At 38.3% G+C, this 24,846-nt stretch overlaps 1 protein-coding gene across 3 annotated transcripts; it reads right to left on the bottom strand.

The window, feature by feature from the left end:
• Positions 1–1,167: 1,167 nt before the first annotated feature.
• Positions 1,168–24,034, bottom strand: LOC143875517 (serine/threonine-protein kinase SRK2A-like). 3 transcript variants are annotated; one of them, XM_077377121.1, is made up of 9 exons: positions 23,406–24,032; positions 23,220–23,294; positions 23,040–23,141; positions 22,898–22,951; positions 22,483–22,575; positions 22,308–22,400; positions 21,319–21,423; positions 21,136–21,234; positions 1,168–1,639 (listed from the first exon to the last, which is right to left on the bottom strand). In XM_077377121.1, exons 1-9 carry the CDS (start codon positions 23,523–23,525, stop codon positions 1,322–1,324), a joined length of 1,059 nt encoding a protein of 352 aa, XP_077233236.1. In that variant the 5' UTR covers positions 23,526–24,032; the 3' UTR covers positions 1,168–1,321. The 3 variants fall into 3 exon arrangements, with proteins under 3 accessions (XP_077233236.1, XP_077233371.1, XP_077233314.1); XM_077377256.1 differs by lacking the exon at positions 21,319–21,423 and having other exon boundaries at positions 23,406–24,034; XM_077377199.1 differs by lacking the exon at positions 22,898–22,951 and having other exon boundaries at positions 23,406–24,033.
• Between the last annotated feature and the right edge of the window lie 812 nt (positions 24,035–24,846).

Raw genomic sequence — 24,846 nt, 5'->3', positions numbered from 1 at the left:
AAGAATAAGACAAAATCCATTAAAAAGTGAGCATACGTGGCTGCTCATGCAACAGCTGGCCTGTGAATTGCCTTCTGCAGTGGTCCCTTGCAAATCCCATAGCATATATTTGGAAAAATGAATGTGGGTGAGCCAAAGCATGTGGATCATCGCAACCCACAAGTGGGTCCACATTTTTGCGGTGATCCGAAGCATTCATTTTGAAGGCCCTTCCATAGATAGCTTGTGGACCAAAAATCAGATTCATAGGGTCATCCTAACCCATCCAAAAGTAGAGGGAATGTGTCCATTTTTCCCTACAATGTGTTCATTTTTTTCCTCCACTTTTGGATGGGTTAGAATGACCCTATAGAAATATGTGTTAATTTTTCCCTCTACTTTTGGATGGGTTAGGATGATCCTATAGATCTGATTTTTTGTGGACACCCTATCTAGGTAAGGGTCTTCCAATTGAATGCTTTGGATCACTCCAAAAATGTGTACCCACCCTGTTTTTTCCACTCGTGTGTAATGGATGGGTTAGGATGATCCTATAGATCTGATTTTTTGTGGACACCCTATCTAGGTAAGGGCCTTCCAATTGAATGCTTTGGGTCACTCCAAAAATGTGTACCCACCCTGTTTTTTCCACTCGTATGTAAGTACAATGAGACCAATGTTTACTTTATCTTTTTTATGTGTTTTGATAGATTGAACCAAAGTCAAATGATGAAGTATCGCCATGCTCAAACTCAAACTGGCTAATGAGATTAATTGATACGAATTAAAAACTTCATTAAAATCATAAGATTGCATTGCAAAAATGCCCAAAATGAGCTTAAATTGAAATATATGTAAATTTAAGTGGCCTTGAATAGGAAATTTGTGTGTTGAGATCAAATGTATTTTGTTTATAATACTTCATCCTTTGACTTTGGTTCTATCTATCAAAACACAACAAAAAGATGAAGTAAAAAATCATATCCATACTATGATTCTAACCGTCCAATCTCTAGACGTTTACGTAAGTTATCATCCCCTCTTGAGATCAAAGTTAGGATCATCTTATGAAGATGGCCTTTGAGGCACAACTAATTCATGTCGGGGCCTAACAAATGAATGATTTAGATCATCGAACAAGGTGGGACATAATATTTTTGTTAAAAAAACATAGCAAGCAGTACGTGGTGACACCATATAAAAACACAATTTATACAAGTTCAAGAGGGAGCATCCAAAGGTGAAGTCACCAACTATAATTTTACACTCATTCTTAAAACATTTAAACAAAATCTAAAATTAAATTAAAAATATAAAACACGGAAAAGGAAAAAGGAAAATCCTAACTGATATGAAACTCCCCACTTGCATGCACTTCCTTAACTCTCTTCTCATACTCATCTTCTTCTTCCTCCTCTTCTTCCTCTTCATCCTTATCTTCCTCCTCATCTTCTCCACCCCAGCCAAAACCACCAATAGATCTAGATGATGGGGGCGGAGTCCTTGCATCACTTAGGATCTTCATTATGTCGTCCACACTTTGAAGGGAAAAGCTTGGGTTATCCGTTTGGTAGTAGATCGCTTGAGCCGTTTCTGTTAGCTCTCTCGGCAAGTTCTTCAAGAACCACGGGTGGCTCTTTATTTCTTTAATTGTAGTCCTCTGCAATCCATCCCATAAAAATCAAAACCAAGTTTTGTTTTCACAATTAGGGCGCAATTATGAAAAAAAAAATCATGAAATATATGTTTTCCTAGGCCATGTTTGGCAACCATGAAAATTTCTTTTCCAAGGAATATTGGCTTATCAAGTGGTCGGAGAGGGGCACGTTTGGTGGGAGACAGAGAGAATTGGGATGGCGTGCATAAGGAGAAGGTGAGAAATGGCTTAAAAGAGGGAAAAGAAAAACCCTATTCAAAATAGAATTTTATTTTTCTGAAACTTTCCTCATTCATGTCCTCTCAATTCCCTCCCTCTCACTCTCCCTACCCCTTAAGACTTGTAGGTGAGCTAATATTCCCTGAAAAAAGTTTTCATGAGAGGGCAAAGACATGAGAGAAAAAGATAGATTTGAGCGGATGATAATTGAGGAGAGCAGGTAGGGTAGGAAAATAGAAAAAATAAAAATCCTACTAGGGAAATAGAGAAAACAAAAACCTATTTTAAACAGATATTTTGTGTTCTTTGTTTACCAGCACAATCTCATGCTCACCTCACTCACGGCTTAGAGGTAGGAGTGTGTTGGTGCAAAAAGGAGAAATTATAAAATGAAAACTGCAATAATATGATCTTAGAGAAAGATGGAAATACCAAACAGTGAATAGATAATCCTCAATAACCGTAGAGCTGATGTACGTCCTCAAATGCTTCGCTTAAGACGTTATTCGGCCCTATTCCGGTGCAAGAATCTGACGACCGAACCGTCTCTAGAAACAACCACTAAGTGTTGGTGTGCACCTACCAAACACTGTAAAGGCAAAGTTTCGAGTCTCTCTAGTTAAGCAAATCAGGATCTACAAAACAATTTGAGGCTTCTTGTGTAGATCTTAATCTCACACCAAAATATGGGACACACCCTTGGTTGGCTTTCCTTTCACACACCACAACAATGGTTAGGGGTGTTCGTTCGAATATAACCGAACTGAATAGACCAAAATTTGATAACCGAAATAATTTCGGTTATCAAATTTTAATAACCGAAACATAACCGAAATTTCTAAAAACCGAACCGAAACCGAATCGATTAAAAATTCGGTTATTCGGTTATAACCGAATAGTGGGAGAAAAAGAGAGAAAAAGCATAATCTCGGTTTAGATCGGAGGGCTACGATCATCCTATCGAAATGATTTTTTGAGCACAACCTATTAAGGTGTGATCAATCAAATGGACGGTTTTGATCATCTTACGGAGTGCCCATATAGCACCTTTTTTTTTAAATAATGGTTTTTATCATAATTTCGGTTATTCAGTTATCCGAATTTTTTTTTGAGATAACCGAAACCGAAATCAAATAACAGAATTTCCAAAAAAAAACCCGAAACCGAACTGAACCAACCAAACCAATTCGGTTCGGTTCAGTTATTCGGTTATAACCGAATAATGAACACTCCTAACAATGGTGTAGAACATTTTCCTTCTCTCTTTTCTCTCATAGAAAAGCTGTACATTTTCTCTCTTAATAGAAGCTAGCCAAGAGTCTCTTCATTATTATGGAATCACCCTTAATGAGAGCACTCAAGGCATTCAACTAAAATGAGAAAACCAAAGAGTCACCATTAATGTAATACAAATAGTCACCAAGAAAGGCCAACTCTTTTGTCCGTATGTGTATGACTCTCAGAGTACAAAGGAATATGAAAAGCGACCTTAAAGCCTCAGCCCGATCTTGATTCTGAAACTTTAATTTGGATTAATAAATCCAACATGGATTAATAAATCCAACAATCCCCCACAAGTTTCAAATCATCATAAACTCAGAGAGCTCTAGTCACATTGTGCATAATGAAAATGTCCGAAGACTTGAATTTCCAAATAGATTATTTGAAGTGTAGAGTAAGTACATGGTGGACTTAGCCTTGAACCAGCACCTTTCTACTTTTCAGAAATCACACATGACTAGATTCAGAGTATGAGTGCGCAGTGGACCAAGCCTTGAACTACCACACTACTCACGAGCTTGCCTGAAACAAATAGCACACAGTGCTCATCCTGGTTCTACGAGGGCTCTAGGAGTATGCTAGCTCCATAGAAGACACACAGTCTCCACCCTAACATAGGTGGATCCTTTAGTGTATTCCTGTCAAACACCCCGTACCCGAAGTACTTTGGACAATATTAAGACTTAAAAGCCAACCTCTTTACCATGACAGGTTTTTGTGTTGGCTCTAGCAATCATTCAGATTACATAAGAGATAGCAAATCTCTACCCGCACATAGGTGAGCTCCTCGAAGTATACACAATACTCAGGACTCATTAAGGCACTAAGGCTAACCTCAACTCAGATATTTCTGTATGGGCTCTAGGAGTCCTGACTACTCAGACTGCATAAGAGGTGATATGCCTCTACCCAAACATAGGTGAGTCTTTTAGTGTGCTCCTATCACGCACCCCGCACCCGTAGTGCCTCAGACTCATTAAGGTTTAAAAATCATCCTTCACACATGACAGGAAAGAGACTATCTCTGCAACAATGCATAGTCATTTTTTGCAACACATGCAATTAGACCCTTATGCAACACATACACTTAGACCTTTATGCAACAAATGCAAGTAATCATAAATCAGTCTACTTATGTTTTATTCTTTGAACCATGAATGACATAATTAGGTAGACAAGTCTTTGAACCATAAATGACATTACAATGGTAGATATAAACACAAATGACCATTCGCAAATGCAAATGACCATAATTCAAATGCAAATTGTCATACCTCAAATGGACATAAGTCTCATTCTGGAGGATGTTTACAGGACCAACGTCCTTTTCAGATCTTTTGTCATAGGATCAGCAACATTCTCTGATGATCGAAGATCGATAACTGCAATAATTCCTCGCCTTATCAGATCAGATAGCTAGCTGTGCTTCAGATGTAGAGTCCTCTTTCTTCCATTGAAGAGTCTGTTTTCTGCAACAATGTTGGCCGCTTGATTATCACAAAAGATAGTAATTGCTGACAAAGGCAATTTTCTCAACGGAAGATCTAGCAGAAGATCTTTGAGCCACTCAGCCGCATCTCCAGCACTTTCTAAAGCAAAAACTCTGGCTCCATAGAAGACTTAGCTATTATGGTCTGCTTCTTGGATTTTCATGAAATCATAGCACCTCCCAAGGTGAAAACAAAGCCTTCAGTTGATCTAGACTCATCTGGCTCTGAATACCAACTGGCATCTGAGAAACCTGTTAGAGTATATACCCTGGAGAGCCAGTAGAATGATATTTTTTAATCAATAAAGATTTATTTCATGGCTTGAATGGGCATTAACATTTATGAATGTGTGTGATGTGCTTATTTTATTGAGACATATTCGTCCTTAGGTAGCATAGTAGAAATGCCATGCTCAAAGGATTCACAAATCCAAGGGAGCAAAGTGATATGACATCTCGGTTCTATGCAAGCCTTAATAGTTCCTAGTTGAGAAAGACACAGGACATCTCTTTCTGTATACAACTAGCACCAGTCTTGCCTACATGCACGTGACGTGAGGTGCTTATCTTGGTCATCTGGGTAGTAGACCCTAAGCAAAAAGAGTGGGTGCGACGATTGGATGCGTAACCGAACTGTATCAAATAAAGAACAACTTGTGGACAAGAAAGTATAAAGTTGTTCTTCTAGACAGGACCCTTCATAAGTCCTTAGACCTGAGGGATCTTATTGGTCTACCGGTCCGTTCTAGGGTCTTAGTCTATCTTATAGTGATTCTATTTTTAGAGTCACATTTGGATAGAGCTATATCATAGAGCAAACCCTCAAGACCAATAGTGATACTCAACAAGCGATTCTTCGCCCTAAAATTTAGGGATTGACATCTACAATTTTGTCAGAGCAGTAGGCCTATTAAATTGCCTGGCCAGGCGGATTTGATAAAACGTTTATCGGAAAGTTTTATGAAACATTGAATTATTTTCAAAGAATTTTACAAATGCATTTGGAGGCCGAACACCGCTTGACCAAAATGGTAAACCAAGAGTGGGCCAAGGGGGTAAATGGTGTCCACCTCCCGTATGACTCAACTCAGTAGATGTAGTTAGGAAGAAAGGACTTGCACATACATGATGTGATTAGGAGTAAGATGATCCGATAGTCATCTTTAGGGTTACGTCTCGATGGATGCCACTGACCTAATGCGAGTTTAGTTTAACTACATAGCGAGATAACAGTGGGGCCCACCATAGGATTCTGCAGGATTAACCGTCGGATCCTTGCGACGATCCCACTCACAACTCGAATGACCCGGTAACATCCAAATGGATCAGGGTTTCGCATTTTATGTAATTGCACGGACGGATATGATCCGTTAGATTAATGTAGATATTAATTTTATATATATATATATATATATATATATATATATATATACGTGTCTTTGTGAGGAAAGTAATAAAAGACAGTAAGAGAAGTTTTCGAAGACAAATTTGAGCCGAAATAACGACTATTAGATGTGAGTTATTAATCGATTAAATTATTAATTAATTATTTAATTATTATACATTATTATGTAATATTAATGTGATTAATAATTATCATAATAATGTGTAATACAGATGAGGATAGTTATTCCCAAACCGGTTTTGCAAAAGTTGGGGAATTGGAACGAAATTGGGAATTGGGATAGGACTACACATTTGGATAAGGTTTGTGAGACCGACAACACTCCTAAATCAGTTGGAGAGCTAGGGAAAAAAGTCGCAATTGCTCAAGGATTTTGAGTTGCACTCAAACTCCTTGTTGGATAAGAATTGCTAAATTGTGGATCTACAAAGCAAGCAATTTGTTTCCAACACCAACGTTTATGAGATAAGGCCACAAGGGCTGGAGGAAGGCCTCCATACACGTTCGCCCATGTACCTTTAGTGTCCCCACATAGCCTTGGAGGTTTGGGAGAGTCTCATTCATTCGAGGAGTGTCAATTCAAGTCGGTTTCTCAATTGGATTGGAATTGGGAGAGAAAAACAAGGATTTATCAAACCAAAACTCTACTTTATATGAAAGAGATAGGGGAGAACAAAATTTCAAGTGTGGAATACTCAAAAATTCGTTCTCCCTTGCTTCCCCCCTTTGGAAAATAGTTTTCCATCTCTCTCTCTCTCTCTCTCTCTAAAAATAGTTTCAAAGAGAAAGGCTTTAAATCAATTTCTTTATTCTCTACAATAGAGGTACTGATTAGATCAGACCTTGAATAGGTGAATAAGAGTTATTCACATCCACAATAGTCTAAGCAAAGAAAAAGAATCCATCGGTTCAACTTGCAGGGTTCACGGCGTTTAGAACAATCGCAACCGTTCGAGGAGTAGATCAAGCAGTGTGATTCCTTGATTTCTTCTTCAAAGAGGTATTTATTTATGCTTGATTAATTTAATTAACTAATCTCGACTCTAGGATCTTAGGCAAAAGTAAGATCAAAAGAAAATTTAAAATTCTATGCGATTTTTGTTCCGCTGCACATAGCGTTCTTGCTGAAAGGGGAAAACCTTCCTTCAAGTGGTATCAAAGCAACTAGGGCTCAGATTAGGGGATTAAATTAACCAAAGATAGATCATGCGGTATATTCTCTGTGAATCCGGATGTTCTATCCCAGCTATCCGAGGTTGTTAGTCCGTAGTGTTAATTAATCAACATATGGACTATTGTGTAAAGATCTGTAATTTCGATCTACTCATTGTGATTCTTGATCTGATCAACCTTGATGGTTAAAAAGTAGACTAGAATATGAGTCCAACGCATTAAGAATCATCAAAATCCGATGAGCGGATTGGGAGATATGATTTTTATAAGTTAGGCCAAAAGTGCAGCCTTTTGCTGATTTTTATTTCAAGAATTGCATGTTTTATTTCGGAATGGCCCCAAAGTTGTGAGAAACATTTATAGCCCAAGATTAAAATTTTCAAACATTATTTGGGTGTATTCTAAGCATAATCAGTAGCTAATATGGTAGTCCGAATATTTTCTCCCACTTAAAATATTCAGAAATTATGCATTCTGAAAGGGTTCCCAAAAACCACTATTTTGACATTTCTTAGCTCAAACGATTTCATTTTTGCGCGAAATTTTTTGTGGTGACCTCTGACATAATAAGGATTGATTATATCAAGTTTCTTTAGATGTCAGTAGTTTTTATGGCTAAATGAAAAATTATTTAATTTATTTTCAGCATGATTTGATCTCTATTAGTGAAAATTGGGTAAAAAGGATTACTCGACCTCTATCCATGCATGAGATGCATGTGGATAATATTTGTGGATGTTTGTTATTTATTTTTATGGTTTGATATTGCTGGACTTTAGCAATTAAAAGTCCACAATGTAATAATTAATGATTTTATTGGTTTATGTACTCCTCTGGGCAGTTGTGCGGACAACTGGTTTCCCATGGAGAATTTTTTTTGATGTACATATTATTTAGGCTAGTGTAGGACACTAAGGTAGTTTATTTTCTTATTACATCAGACGTAATGAAGAAAGAAAATCGCTCTTGAGGTAGTCAATCGAATAATCAAATGAGAACTTGGACATGGCGATGCTTCAAGACGGCTATAGATGATAGCGGACCTCGATTCTATTGATTCAATGGAAGGCGTACGCATTCTTCATGATTCCTACTGATCTAAGATACTTCATATGATGAAATATATCAGTACCAATACCTTTGAAAAATCGCCTTGAGGTCAGCGAATTTTTCCTATTGCGAATAGTTAATAGTTGCCCAAATTTCATCCTTAATTTTGGTAATATAGAATTATGGGGATTAACTAACTCTAAAATGGTTATATAATTCTAAAATAGTTAGTGGGAGAATCCCTATAAATCCAAGATGCCAAAATTAAGCTTATGGATGTGGCTGTTTTACTTTCCGTAGTTTGGATGTGTGATGGATGATGGAATAAGATTTTTTCACTTAAAAGAAACCCTCTTTATAAAATATTAAGTTGTAAATGGAGATTTAAATCGAAATGATTAATCTCCATGGCCTTCCATAGCCATCTATTGGTTGGCTAGTTTAGAGAACAAGACGGTTATATGCCAAAGCAGAACCCGATATTGATTTTCTATCTAGAGTAACTAATAGATTCCTATAAGGATAAGGGATATTTGCAAAATACATTAGTCATATGCCAAAGCAGAAGCTAGTATGTTTTGTAAAATGGTTCCGAGGCAGTGGGTGTTAACTTAACCAAGCACAGAGTGTTGATGCCAAAGGATAGATACACTGCGATGCTTGGAGGCCAAAATTTAATATTATATCCTATTAATAATATCATGGATTAGATGAATCCACTCGTACTTAACAAAGTAGTTGTTAATGAGCATCCGATGCCTATTGGAGAAATCATCTTATTTCTCTTGACTTATGTGTTTGAGGGGCACATAAATGAGACAAGATATGGGCAATACCATTACAGATCAAAAACCCAGATCTAATGGTTACATGTCATGATAAATCTAAAATGGTTAATGTTGCTTATTTTAAGCCTCATTTCCTTTGCATTAGATAGGGCATCCTTCAATCCATTAGCTAGGATTCTTGAGGACAACAAACTTACTGGTCCAAATTATGTGGACTGGAAGAGCAACTTAACTCTAGTGCTCACATCAATGAAAGTTCATTGGGTCTTGACTACTGAGGCATCTTAGTTGCCTGGTGCTCCTCAGGATATCAGGATATCAGGGACAGAGCCACAAAATGGCATGAAGATGACCAAATGGCTAAGTGCTATATCCTTCCGTCGATGTCGAACGTGTTGCAACAACATGTCGGAATGGCTTCATCCATGGATATTATGCACAATCTTAAGGAGATGGTTGGACAATAAAATCGCAGTGCCAGACAAATTGCGATTAAGAGCCTGGTTTCCACAAAAATGGTGGAATGAACCCCAGTTAGAGATCATATGTTGAAGATGATGGGCTATCTAAATGAGCTCAAAGTTTTGGGGGCTATGTTAGATGCTGAGTCGCAAGTCGACATGGTGTTAGCATCCCTACCACCATCATTCAATGACTTTGTCATGAATTACCATATGAACAAACTACCAATGACGTTGACAGAATTGTTGAATCATCTTCAATCTACTGAGGATCTTCAGAAAAAGAATAAAAAATTATCTTTCTTAGTTGAAGCTAATGCAGTCTCAACTCCCAAACCAAAAGACAAGGAAAAAAGAAAGGGTAAAGGCCAAAGTTCAAAGAAAAATATTTCCAAAGTCAAGAACAAGAAAACTTTCAAGAATAAGTTAACTAAATCCAATGATGCATGCTTCCACTGTGGAAAAGTTGGTCACTGGAAGCGTAATTGCAGGGATTACTTAGCAACCAAAAAGAGCAGAAACACTTCTGAAAGTATGTTGCAAATCTTTGTTGCAGAAACCAATTTGATTGGTCGTTCTTATTCCTAGTGTGTGGATACTGGTGCAACCTCATACGTATGCAATTTTTGCAGGGGTTCAGGAAAAGCAGAAGGTTAACTAAGGGCGAACTCTACCTACAGGTTGGAACGGATGCAACGGTTGCAGTCCAAGCTATGGGTGATCTACTATTAGCATTTTTAGGAGGATATTTACGTTTAAATAATTGTCTTTATGTACCTTCCATTAGAAGGAATTTGATTTCAGTTTCTAAACTAATGATTGATGGTTATTCTGCAAGTTTTAATAAAAGTAGTGTTTTTATCAAACATGATAATTCCTTGATCACAGAAGGTACATTAGTTGACAGATTATATATAGTAAATGCTTTAGAAAATGTAACTAACATTGAGGATATTCCTATTCAGAATATTCCAAACCTCAAAAGGGCAAGAAATACGACCAATCCTACACATCTATGGCATCTTCAATTAGGCTATATTAACCTAGATAGGATTACAAGATTGGTAAAAGACGGTCCATTGGATTCTATCCAAGTTGAACCTTTTCCAACTTGTGAACCATGTCTTCAAGGTAAAATGACCAAAATTCCCTTCAAGGGCAAGAGTAGAAGATCCCAAGATTTGTTGGAGATTATAATTAGTGATGTATGCGGTCCCATTTCTCATCCGGCAAGAGGAGGGCTGATATACTTTGTGACTTTTACGGATGACCATTCAAGGTACGGATATTTATACCTTATGCGACGTAAGTCTGAGACCTTTCAAAAGTTCAAAGAGTTCAAGAATGAAGTAGAGAATCAGTTAAATAAAAGAATAAAGACTCTTCGCTCTGATAGGGGTGGAGAGTATCTCTCGGATGAGTTTAGGGATTACTTAAAAGAAAATGAAATCATCTCTCAATGGACCCCACCTGCAACACCAGAATTGAATGGTGTTTCAGAACGTAAAAATATGGCTTTGTTGGACATGGTCCGGTCTATGATGAGTTTTGCAAAAGCACCTCAGTTTCTATGGAGATATGCCCTAGAAACGCCGCTCTATGACTTAAATCATGTCCTAACTAAATCAGTATCATCTACTCCATATGAGATATGGACAGGTAGAAAACCCTCATTAAATCATATGAGGATATGGGAGTGTTCCATACATGTCAAAATGATTAGTGTTGATAAGTTAGAGACAAGAACCGAAAGGTGTATTTTCATTGGATATCCTAAGAAAACAAAGAGTTATATATTCTATAACCCAAGCGAGCAAAACTGTTTTGTAAGCAGGAATGCGGTATTTTGGAAGAAGAGTTCATCCAAGATACTGTCAAGAGGGACATGATTGCCTTGGAAGAGCAACCTGAAACTCCAATGGAAAGAGAAAACACTGAGCAAGAGCCCACTATACCTATACAAACACTCCGACGTAGTAGAAGGGTGATCACAAAACCTGATAGATTAGTCTACTTGGGTGAAAAATATGATATGATTTCAGATAAAATTGATAATGATCCCCTTAACTACAAAGAAGTGATGTTAGACATCGATGAGAACAAATGAATGGAAGCTATGAAATCCGAAATGGACTCCATTTACACTAACGGGATCTGGACTTTAGTTGATCTACCAGAGGGCATTAAGCCCATTTGATGCAAATGGATCTTCAAGATGAAGAAAGGCCCTGATGGTAAGGTAAATACCTACAAAGCATGGTTAGTGGCGAAGGGATATAGTTAAAAGGCTGGAACTGACTATGAAGAAACATTTTCATCAGTAGCCATGCTAAAGTCTATTAGGATTGTATTAGCTATCTCAGCACATTATGACTATGAGATATGGCAAATGGATGTTAAAACCGCTTTCTTGAAAGGAAACTTCAAGAGGATATCTATATGATCCAGCCAGAAGGTTTTGAAGCTGCCAGAGAAGGAAGTCAGAAAGTGCGCAAGTTGCAAAGATCCATTTATGGATTAAAGAAAGCATTCCGCAGTTGGAATCTTCGTTTTGATCAAGCAGTCAAAGAGTTTGGCTATACACAAAACGTAGATGAGGCTTGTGTTTACAAAAAAGTCAGTGGGAGGAGTTATGTAACATTTCTTGTTTTGTATCTAGATGACATTCTACTCATTGGGAATGATGTTGGAATGTTGTCTAATACAAAAGTATGGCTATCTAGTACCTTTGCTATGAAGAATTTGGGTGAAGCGTCTTATATCCTTGGCCTTAAATTGTTTAGAGATCGTATGAATATGACACTTGGACGATCACAGGAAACTTACATAGAGAAGATATTGACCAAGTATCATATCGCAAATTCCAAGAAAGGGTTAACACCTTTTAGGCATGGAATCAAGCTCTCTAAGAAGATGTGTCCTAAGACATCTGAAGAGAAGGAAGAAATAAATAGAATTCCCTATGCTTCGGCAGTGGGAAGCTTGATGCATGCCATGTTGTGTACAAGGCCAGATATTTGTTTCTCTGTAAGTGTGGTTAGTAAATATCAATCAAACCCAGGTCCAGAGCATTGGACGACAGTTAAGCATATCTTTAAGTACCTCAGAAGAACTAAACATTACTGTTTAGTATTTGGAGGAGACAAATTAGTCGTTTCTAGATATACTGATGCGGATTTTCAGTCAAATCTTGACGACATGAAATCCTCATCAGGTTTTGTCTTCACCTTAGCTAATGGAGCAGTTTCATTGAGGAGTTGCAAGTAAGACACCACGGCGGACTCCACAACTGAGGCGGAATACATCGCTGCGAGTAATGCGGCAAATGAGGCAGTATGGCTGCGAAAATTTATAGACAAACTTGGAGTCGTGCCCTCTGTTGAAAGACTTATTACGCTGTATTTTGATAATAGTGGGGCGATCGCTCAGGCAAAGGAACCAAGGTCTCATCAGAAGTCAAAGCACGTCCTTCGTAAATATCATGTGATACTAGAGATTATCGATAGAGGGGATGTGACCATAACTAAAGTAGCTTCAGTGGACAACATGGCAGATCATTTGACCAAGTCCCTAAGTCAAAAGGTATTTGACAAGCATCTGGAGGGAATGGGTCTAAGATATATTCATGACTGGCTTTGAGGGCAAGTGGGAGATTGTTAGAGTATATGCCTTGGAAAGCTAGTAGAATGATATTTTCTAGTCAATAAAGATTTATTTCATAACTTGAATGGGTATTTACATTTATGAATGTGTGTGATGTGCTTACTTTATTGACACATGTTCGTCCTTAGGTAGCGTAGTAGAAATGCCATGCTCAAAGGATTCACAAATTCAAGGGAGCAAGGAGATATGGCATCTCGGTTCTATGCAAGCCTTAATAGTTCCTAATTGGGAAGGACTTTGGACATCTCTTTCTGTATACAACTAGCACCAGTCTTGCCTACATGCACGTGATGTGAGGTGACTTATCTCGGTCATCTGGGTAGTGGACCCTAAGCAAGAAGAGTGGGTGCGACGATTGGATCGCGTAACCGAACCGGATCAAATAAAGAACAACTTGTGGACAAGAAAGTATAAAGTTGTTCTTCCAGACAGGATCCTTCACAACTCCTTAAACCTGAGGGATCTTATTGGTCTGTCGGTCCGTTCTAGGGTCTTAGTCTATCTTATAGTGATTCTATTTTTAAAGTCACATTCGGATAGAGCTATATCCTAGAGCCAACCCTCGAGACCAATAGTGTACTCAACAAGGGATTCTTCGCCCTAAAATTTAGGGATTGACATCTATAATTTTGTCAGAGCGGTAGGCCTATTAAATTGCTTGGCCAGGTGGATTTGATAAAATGTTTATCAGAAAGTTTTATGAAACATTGAATTGTTTTCAAAGGATTTTACAAATGCATTTGGAGGCTGAGCACCGCTTGACCAAAATGGTATACCAAGAGTGGGACAGGGGGGTAAATGGTGTCCACCTCCCGTATGACTCAATCAGTAGACGTGGTTAGGAAGAAAGGACTTGCACATACATGATGTGATTAGGGGTAAGATGATCTGATAGTCATCTTCAGGGTTACGCTCGATGGAGGCCACTGACCTAATTCGAGTGTAGTTTAACTACATAGCGAGATAGCAGTGGGGCCCACCATAGGATTCTGCAAGATTAACCGTCGGATCCTTGCGACGGTCCCACTCACAACTCGAATGACCCGGTAACATCCAAATGGATCAGGGTTTCGCATTTTATGTAATTGCACGGACGGATATGATTCGTTAGATTAATGTGAATATTAATTATATATATATATATATATATATATATATATATGTTAGGAAGTAACAAAAGACAGTAAGAGAATTTTTCGAAGACAAATTGGAGCCGAAATAACTCCCATTAGATTTGAGTTATTAATCGACTGAATTATTAATTAATTATTTAATTATTATACATTATTATGTATTATTAATTTGATTAATAATTATCATTATAATGTGTAATTCAAATGATGATAGTTATTCCCAAACCGGTTTTGCAAAAGTCGGGGAATTGAAACAGAATTGGGAATTGGGATAGGACTACACATTTGGATAAGGTTTGTGGGGCCGAAACACTCCTAAAGCAGTGGGAGAGCTGGGCAAAAGAGTCCCAATTGCTCAAGGACTTTGAGTTGTACTCAAACTCCTTGTTGGAAAATAATTGCTGAATTGTATGATCTACAAAGCAAGCAATTTGTTTCCAACACCAACTCTTATGAGATAAGGCCACAAGGGCTGGAGGGAGGCCTCCATACACGTTCTCCTATATATCTTTAGTGTCCCCATATAGCCTTAGAGGTTTGGGAGAGTCTCATTCACTCGAGGAGTCTCAATTCAAGTCGGTTTCTCAATTGGATTGGAATTGGGACAGAGAAACAATGATTTATTAAACCAAAACTCAGATTGAAATTTCAAGTGTGGAATAGTCAAAAATTCGTTCCCCCTTGCTTCCCCCATTTGAAAAATAGTTTTCCATCTCTCTCTCCCTCTCTCTCTATCTCTCTTCCAATTGCAAATAGTTTCAAAGAGAAAGGCTTCAAATGAATTTCTTTATTCTCTACAACAAAGGTACTGATTAGATCAGACCTTAAATAGGTGAATAAGAGCTATTCACATCCACAATAGTCTAAGCAAAGAAAAAGAATCCATCGGTTCAACTTGCAGGGTCCGCGGCGTTTAGAACGATCGCAACCGTTCGAGGAGTAGATCAACCAACGTGATTCCTTGATTTCTTCTTCAAAGAGATATTTATTTATGTTTGATTAACTTAATTAACTAATCTAGACTCTAGGATCTTGGGCAGAAGCAAGATCAAAAGAAAATTTTAAAATTCTATGTGATTTTTGTTCCGCTGCACATAGCGATCTTGTCGAAAGGGGATAACCTTCCTTCAAAACTTTCTACAACTGATGGATAACCAGAGAAGAACAGACAATAGTTGAGAGTACCCTTCAAGTACCTCATCAGTCTCTCGATTGCATTCCAGTGTTCCTTTCCTGGATTACTCATAAACCGACTGAGCATCCCATTGCAAATGCGATATCTGGCCTTGTGCAACTCATTGCATACGTTAGACTACCAATTACCTTTACTCCGATTGCTTTACAGTTCTTCTAGTATTGTTATGAAGCTTCTGATTGTAGTCATATGGAACTGATAACTCGGCCAGATCAAAATATCCCTATTTCTTCAGCATGCCTTCGATGTAATGAGATTGAGACAAACCAATCCCAGACTCTGTCCTCAGAACTCTGATCCCTAGGATAGTATTGACAGCTCCAAGATCTTTCATACTAAAATGTGATGAAATAAAACCTTTCACAGAAGTAATAATCTGTATATCTGTCCCAGTAATCAGCATGTCATCTATATATAGACAGATGATTACTGCCTTATCCCCATCAACCTTGATGTACAGGCATTTATCAGAATTACTGACACAAAATCCATCACTCCTGAGGGCTTTGTCAAACTTCTCGTGCCAAAGCATTGGAGCTTGGTTTAGACCGTAGAGAGATCTAATCAACTTGCACACTTTGTCCTGTTGACCTTCAACACTGAATCCCTCTGGTTGTTGCATGTACAGTTCCTCAGTCAGATCACCATTCAGGAATGCCGTTTTCACATCCATCTGATGCACAATCATTCATTCTATTGCTACTAAAGCAATAAGAACACGAACTGTTGTAATCCGACAAACTGGTACATAAGTGTCAAAGAAATCTATACCTTCTTTCTGAGTAAAGCCTTTAGCCACCAATCTGGCTTTATACTTCTCTATGGAACCATCTGCACGCAACTTCTTCTTGAAAACTCACTTGCAACCAATGAGCTTAGCACCTTTAGGAAGATCTACTAGCTCTCAAGTATTGTTCTGGATCAGTGAGTTCATCTCATCATTAACAGCTTCTTTCTAGAGTAGAGCATCTCTAGAACTCATCGCTTCTTTGAATGTCTGTGGATCTGCTTCAACACTGTATGTCATAAAGTCATCCCCAAAAGACTTAGCTTTCTTGATTCGCTTTGAACGAGGCTCATGAGATTCATGAATGATGGAATCATCATTCACATCAACTTCCTTAAACATGGTTGAATCTCAATTGATAACCTTCTGAGAAGCTGGTAGGGAGACAAGTTCCTCTGGTTCAGTAGACTCTCCTGCATGAGTATTTTCCGACAGATCAATAAGTGTAACATTCTTGTCTTTGATGAACATGTCTTCAAATAACTCAGCATCTCTGGCCTCAATGATCGAGTTAGTGCCAAGATCTAGAAACCTTCGAGCATCACTGTCTTCAGCGAGCCCAAAAAATACGCACATATTAGCCTTTGGTCCAATCTTTGGTCTCTTGATATCTGGTATTCTGACATATGAAAGACACCCCCACACTTTAAGAATATCCAAACTAGGTGGATAACCATACCAAAGTTCATGTGGCATAATCTTTGTCTTTGAATATGGAACCCTGTTCAGGATAAAATTTGTAGTTAAGAGAGCTTCACCCCAATAACATGAAGGAAGTCTAGCAGTGATGAGCATCGAGTTCACCATCTCAGTGAGCAAGCGATTCTTCCTTTCAGCAATTCCATTTGATTGAGGTGAGTAAGGGGTAGTGGTTTCTGCCACAATACCATGCTCCTTGAAATACGCCTTTGCCTCATTGGACCGGTATTCACCACCTATGTTATTTCTGAACTTCTTTACAGGTTGACTCTGTTGCTTCTCAACCCTGACTCGGAATTCTACAAACTTCCCAAAAGCTTCATCTTTTGACTTCAACAAGTACACATGACATAATCGACTGCGATCATCGATGAAGGTGACGAAATACTTCATACCTCCTCTTGTAGTGAAGCTTCTAAAATCACACGTATTAGAGTGAATCAAATCAAGACACTCTTTACTCTTAGTAACTTTATGAAAGAGCTTTCTGATAATTTTGGCTTGAGCACACACTTCACACTTTCCAAGTTTATCACCCCCACATTTGGGTAATAATCCCAAAGTCTTCATGTCTTGCAACTTCCTATAGTTAACATGACCAAGTTTATTGTGCCACAACTCAGAAGGATAATCAGAACCACTAATTTCATTAACAGAAGATACAGTGCTGATTTTGTACATTCCATCAGACCGGTAGGCATTTTCAAAATACACATTCTTGTAAGAAAGAAGAGTCTTACCACCTTGGAAATCAAGAGACATACCAGTATCACATAGAAGACTGCCAGACACCAAATTCTTAGCTATGGACGGAACATGCTTGACATTCTTCAGAGTAAGAGTCTTTCCAGACGTGAGTGTCAACACAATAGCCCAGAACCGAGCACATCAGTAGTAGAACGATCCGCCATATCCACTTTCGCATTAGTAGAACGATCTGCCATATCCACTTTCGCATTTGAAGCCACATAAGAAGGAAATAGTGACTTGTTGGTGCACACATGACAAGCAGCACCAGTGTCTAGCCACCAATCAGTAGAATCTGAAGTACCCTCCACATGAGATATTACTGCCACAAAATCTGAAATCTCTTCATTTCCCGTGACAACATTAACTGACTCTTTCAGTTCTTTGTCCTTTGGTGGTGCCCTATAATCCTTAGCGAAGTGGCCATACTTTCCATAATTGAAACATTGACCTTTCTTCTTAAAATCATTTTTTTGCACATTAAGGTTCTTCTTGTTCCACTTCTTCTTGGGATTGTACTTCTTCTTTTTCACATCATATCTTCCCATGTTATTTTCTAACTTTGCTTCTATCATGTTGGCAGTAGCCTTCTGCTTCTCAAGCAACTCAATGTGCGAACGAGTTCGGGCTTCATCTTCAATACGAATGAACCACTTCAAATCATTAAGAGAAACTTGTTTCTTTCTTCTATGCATCTCCGTAAAGAAAGATGACCAGGAAGGAGGGAGCTTTTTTACAATAGCTCCAGCAATGAAAACATTGTTGAGCTTTATCGCTTTCTGTTCAAGCTTCAATACCAATTTTTCAAGTTCTTTAACTTGGGGTAAAACTTCTTTTCCGTCTTCAAATTTCATATCTATAAACTTATCGATAAGATGAGTCTTTGACAAATTCTCTTCATCTTTGTATTGCTGCTCCAGATTATCCCAAACTGCCTAAGCTGCTTTGTTTTGACCATAAACATCTGCAAGATGGTCCGACAGACAATTGAGCAAATAGCTTCTACAGAAGTCATTATCTCTACCCAATCAGCCTCTTCCTTGGTATTCTCCTCTTCAAAATCGGATTTCTCCTCTTGAACAGTGTAATAGATTTTCAGAAGTTGCAATTCAAAAATCACTTTTCGACGCCAAGCATTAAAATCAGAACCGTCAAAGTTCTCAAGCTTTAGACCATCAATATCCATAGCTCTTGCAGTATCCATCTTATACGAATAATGTCTTAAGATTGTTGGTGCAAATATGGGAAATTATAAAATGAAAACTGCAATAATATGATCTTAGAGAAAGTTGGAAATACCAAACAGTGAATAGATAATACTTAATAACCATAGAGCTGATGTACGTCCTCAAACGCTTCGCTTAAGACGTTATTCGGCTCTATTCTGGTGCAAGGATCTGACGACCGAACCGTTTCTAGGAACAACAACTGTGTTGGTGTGCACCTACCAAACACTATAAAGGCAAAGCTTCGAGTCTCTCTAGTTAAGCAAATCAGGCTCTACAAAACAATTTGAGGCTTCTTGTGTAGATCTTAATCTCACACCAAAATATGGGACACACCCTTGGTTGGCTTTCATTTCACACACCACAACAATGGTGTAGAACATTTTCCTTCTCTCTTTTCTATAATAGAAAAGTTGTACTCTTTCTCTCTTAATAGAAGCTAGGCAAGAGTCTCTTCATTATTATGGAATTACTCTTAATGAGAGCACTCAAGGCATTCAACTAAAATGAGAAAACCAAAGAGTCACCATTAATGGAATACAAAGAGTCACCAAGAAAGGCCAACTATTTTGTCCTTTTGTGTATGACTCTTGAGTACAAAAGGAATATGAAAAGCCACCTTAAAGCTTCAGCCCAATCTTGATTCTGAAACTTTAATTTATATTAATAAATCCAACAGAATGTAGGACAAAAAAAGACATTTGAGGAGATGGCAAGTGAGGACAGCATGAGATGAGGTAGGTAAACAGAGAAAACAAAAATCCTATTTTAAACAGGAAATTTATGTTTGTTTGTTTATCAGCCCAATCACATGTTAATTCAAGCAAGGTTGTTTGAAGCATTACACCCTAGGTGTCTAGTTTGGAATGCCTAGTTTGCTGCCTCCAGCCCTTATATATAAAGATACACTAGGGTTATTGACTAGTTAATTGACTCTATCCAATGTAGGCCCACTACACCAGTCCATTATCTTATTGGGCTTATATTAGAACATAATTAGGGTTATACTATATACCCAACATCACATGCCATGTTTACAAAAAAATTATATGATAAGGCCTGTGCTTTGCTTCTTTTGATGGAACCCTACAGTCATGCCCGTTTTAGATTTTGAGAATTGATTTTGAGTCCCAAACTGCGACAAGAAAAAAATTGATATATACCTTAATCATAAGGGGTAAAACTCAGGTTGATTTTTGGGAATTCAGGTTGAGCTTTTACCTTAAAATCAGGTCGATTGATTCCTATTCAGCTTTTAGCAAAAGCTCAACCCGACCCGACCTAAGTTGCACACCATGTTTTTTTTGTCTAAATTTTGGAGAGAAAAATATTTCCTAGCAAAAAATTTTCCATAAAAAAGTTTTTATAGCAATCCAAACAAGGCCTAAATGAACATGAACAAATCACACAAAGGGCATTTATACGATTTTCAAAGAATTCGGTGCAGTGGACCACACCATTAATCTCAGCGCCAAGTTTCCATTTTCAAAGAATTCGGTGCAGTGGACCCACACCATTACTCCCAGTGTCAAGTCTCCGTCATTTACCTTTTAGAATAGAATATTGAACTTTCCAAGACAATGCGTGCCTTCAGGTGCCGGTGTGTCGGTAACAGAGACACACTTGTTTGTTACTAACCCACGGAATCTCGCGGTAATTTTAAAAAAGGAAAAATTGCCACTGAGTGACGCCAAAATACAAGAATTGTGAACGGGGGATACACTCTTGAAAAATTGTTAGAGAGGTATGAAATGGGGTTATAAGTCTCTAAAAGGGGGTTATCAACCCTCTAAATGGGGTTATCAAACTATCAAAAGGGGGTTATTAACCCTCTTTAACAATTTTTCAAAATTATGTCCCACGGTTCACAATTCTTGTATTTTGGTGTCCCATATTGGCAATTTTTCCTATTAAAAATTACATGTACGTACGAGTATTTGGTTTATATGCATGTATGCGCAAATATTTTAAAAAATATACAGTGGGACCCATACAGTTCTATAATCCAAATCATCCATTTATTTGGCCCCGAGTTGAATAGATCCTACTTAAATATCTTCTCCATCGGATGACCCTAAGCCTCCAATCTAAGGGTTAGGATCATGGTACGAAGATTATTTTCGAGCCCAACAAATGAATTGTTTAGATCATTGAATCATGTGAGCCTCACTGTAATTTTGTACCTTGGACGGACTTGCCACGAAGATGCGAGCAAGGAGGTGCTTGCAGTCTTGAGATATGCGAACGTAGTCTGGGATTTTGTATTGAGCGGCCATGATTTTCTGCAAGAAAAATTGTCACGCGAGTTCCGTTACAATGATTTCTAACGGAGGAAAGACAAGAATAAAGATAGAGGTGGGGCCTACCCCGATTGTCTTTCTGAAATTCTTGGGGTCTTCTTGATCTTCAAATGGGTACGCACCAACTAGCATTACGTAAAGAGTGACTCCACAAGACCATACGTCTGCCAACTACATAGATCGGATGTTTAGGATCCTACTATGGAGATGATTATCCGGGCATGGCTTATCTAATTAGGCGCCTAACAAATGTACGGTTAGGATCATCGAATCATGTAGGCCCCACTGTATTTACTTAGAACCTCCGTGTGGATAGGGAAATTATATATTTCTCCACTTTTCTTCCCTGGGCCACCCCATTTGTAACAAGGAAACTCTTAAATTAAATACACTAGATGGGGTGGGCCCGTGAAGATAAGAAAACCGGGTTGAATATATCACTTCCCGTGCGGACCATGGTTTCAAATTACAGTTTCGTAATGCGTTTTGGTCCTCACCAAAATTTTGAAAATTTGGCCAAAATCCCATACACCAATTACTATCAATATCATACTTCATTCCAAATTTCAGCCGAACTTTTGGTAATATCGGTCTTAATTTAGGGCAAAAATTAAATAAATAAAAAAATCGAGAATTTTGGTTGAAAATTTTGTTGAAATTTCGAAATTAATATCTTACCATTTCGGGTATTCCAAATATCGGTTTTAGTGCTGACCGAAATACGAAATTTCGGTTCGAGATTTCTTCGAAATTTAAAACCATGGTGAGCATTTTAATAGTTGTAACCATCATATGAAAACTCAGAATCATAAAATTTGGTGAGCATTCAGAACTTTAGCCAAATAAATCCGGGCAACTGATATTGGCACTTGGCAGTACCTTGTTTTGATGATTGCCCTAACTCATCTTGTCTTTTATTATTTAACAAGCTGTCAATGGTTTTTATAAATCCCAAAAAGCTATGACAATGTGAGTTATTGCCGTCATCAAAACATGGTAGTGCCAATATCATTAGCTATCAAGAGAGAGGCAAACTAAGAAGAATAAATAAATACCTTGCCATCGTACTCTCGTCGGGAAAGAACTTCAGGAGCAATATATGCCGGAGTTCCAACAGTCGATTTTGGTCTTGAATGAAGCAGAGACGACTGAAAAATAAATGGTATTCAATATCTTCTACATTTGTGGAAATTTCAATCTTAGTTTCACAAATTTATAAAAATTATCTACCTTTGAGTAACCAAAATCGCAGATTTTCAAGCGAGGCGCAGGTCTTCCATCTAACAGAGTGTTCTCTAGTTTCAAATCTCGATGGCATATTTGCTGTAGAAAATTTCACAAAAAGTGTAATTCATCTCAGAAAATATCTCTCTCTACCCAATTTTTTTAAAGATGAAATTATCTTTCCTTGGGGAAAAATGTATTAGATTTTTATTTATTTTTTCGTTTCGGTAACGAATGGTGTCCCCACCCCCTTCGGGGGTAGAACTATTTCCCTACGGATGCCACAATCACCCGGAAACCACGGGCATCGGGTAAGGTAGGGGGGATTCGAACGCTCGTCACTGGGGAGCAAACCCATGACTTTACGCCAAATATGTATTAGATTTGTTGGATGAGACAGGCTATGTGTAATTATAATTACCATAGAATGACAATAATTGACGCCTGAGATAAGCTGCTGGAAGAAATATCTCGCCTAAATTATAAAAACAAACAGAAGGAAACAAGGTAGTTTCAGTACCAAAAAAGACAGAAAAAAGGGAAAAAGAATTTTTTTCACAAACCTCATCTTCGCTAAATCTTCCAGCATTACAGATCCGCTCGAAGAGTTCTCCCCCAGCGGCATACTCCATGACGATAGCCAGATGTGTTGGAGTCAAAATAACCTGCAAAAGTAAAACCCTAACACCCCATTAATTTCGTCGAGAAAATCTTAGAAATGGTTGTAAACCCTAAAATCTCACCTCCTTGAACCGAATTATGTTCGGATGCCGAAGCGATCTGTGATTTATGATCTCCCTCGCCACGTTCTCATCGATCTGTAACCAAAATTGCTCTCCATTCAGAGAGAGGTATAGGGAGTAAAAGTGAAAGAGAAAGGAAAACAGAGGAAGAACAGAATAGGAATAAAAGCAGAAAAAAAATAGAACCTTGGGTCCTCTCTCGATATATTTCATCGCAATGAGCTCTCTCGTTTCCTTGTTCCGCATAAGCCTCGCCACGCCGAAATTTCCAGATCCTATGTCCTTCATCATCTCGTATTTCTCCATTTTCACCCTCTTTTTTCAACTCTCCTAGATCAAAACCCTTAGATCCCCAACGTTCTAACCCTATTCACATTCCCGAAACCCTTGCTCTTCAATATCTCCAAAGCTTTTCGAAGGTTCTTGGTCTCTGAGCACGAAAACGAGGTGGATTTACAGAGAAAATGTGAAGAGGAGAAGAATAAAAAGGGGGAAAAAGGAAATCTTGGGATTATTTTAGTGGAGAGCACGTGAGAGACAAAACCTAGAAGGAAATGCTTCAGGATCCCGTTGCCTTTCCAAGTCAAATCATTTCCATGTTCTTCCGCTTTCATCTCCAAAATCGCCGTATTCTGAGGGGGTAAAAACCTATGTGTCTTGACCTTCCTATTTTCTTCCCTTGGAGACGGTTTTCTGAAGGAAAATGAGGCGGCTTGAGGAAGAAAAGATGAAAGATTTACACTAGATTGAATCTGAAGCCGAATAAAAAATACTAGTGGTGGAAAGGAAGAATCTCTACGTGAGAGAGAATAAATGAAATTCTTTTCTTAATTGCCTTTTACTTTCACGACCTGTTTACACACACACATTCCTCGTGTAGAGGGAAATTATATATTAGCCCCTTTTTCTTCCATGGGCCACCCGGCTTGTACTCTTGTAGTTTGAAAGAGTTGTTATAGATTATAGTTAAAGACGCAATAGAAGGGGCTGCCCCAGGGAGAAAAGGGGCAAATAAAATGAAATTTCGGTCCATACATAGGTAAGGTTGCTGCATTGTGACCGGGTGGTCTCGGATCCGACTCACAAAAAAGCCTCTCAGCAAAGTAGGAGTAAGGCTGTGTATATCTAGACCTCTCCGGACCCCGCAATGGGGGAGCCTCGTGCAAAAAGCTGCCCTTTTTATGCATCGAGCATGGATACTTTATGAAAAAGGACTAGGTAGGCGGGATCAATGCTAAGGATTAATTTAGGGCCTAGTGGGCCGACTAGGGACATCTATTTGCAAATCAAGATCATGGATGTTGTTGAGCCACATCAGGTGAGCTACATGGTCTTTCACCTATGTCAAATGGATACCCCATCAGTATGATTAAAGGCTACAAAAATCAACGGTTTAGCATTTCTTTCCAGAATTGTGTATGAGGCTTCAATGCTTCATAGATAAGGGTCTAGGATAATCCGATCAAGGTCATCTGAGTCCGGATTTTTCATCTTCGATCAGATCAATGGGTGTGATCGCATACATGTGGCACAAGCACCCCAAAATGTGTCATAAGAGGGGGCCTAAGAGCCAGAGTCTTGTTAGCAGCTCCAATCAAAGGAGATGCCTTTTGGATTGGAGGAAAAA

This window comes from Tasmannia lanceolata, unplaced genomic scaffold (genome assembly GCF_043159265.1).
Source record: "Tasmannia lanceolata isolate RefF3 unplaced genomic scaffold, GAP_Taslan_0.1 ptg000002l, whole genome shotgun sequence".
Taxonomy (NCBI): Eukaryota; Viridiplantae; Streptophyta; class Magnoliopsida; order Canellales; family Winteraceae; genus Tasmannia; species Tasmannia lanceolata.
This window is presented reverse-complemented; position numbering and strand designations above follow the sequence as displayed.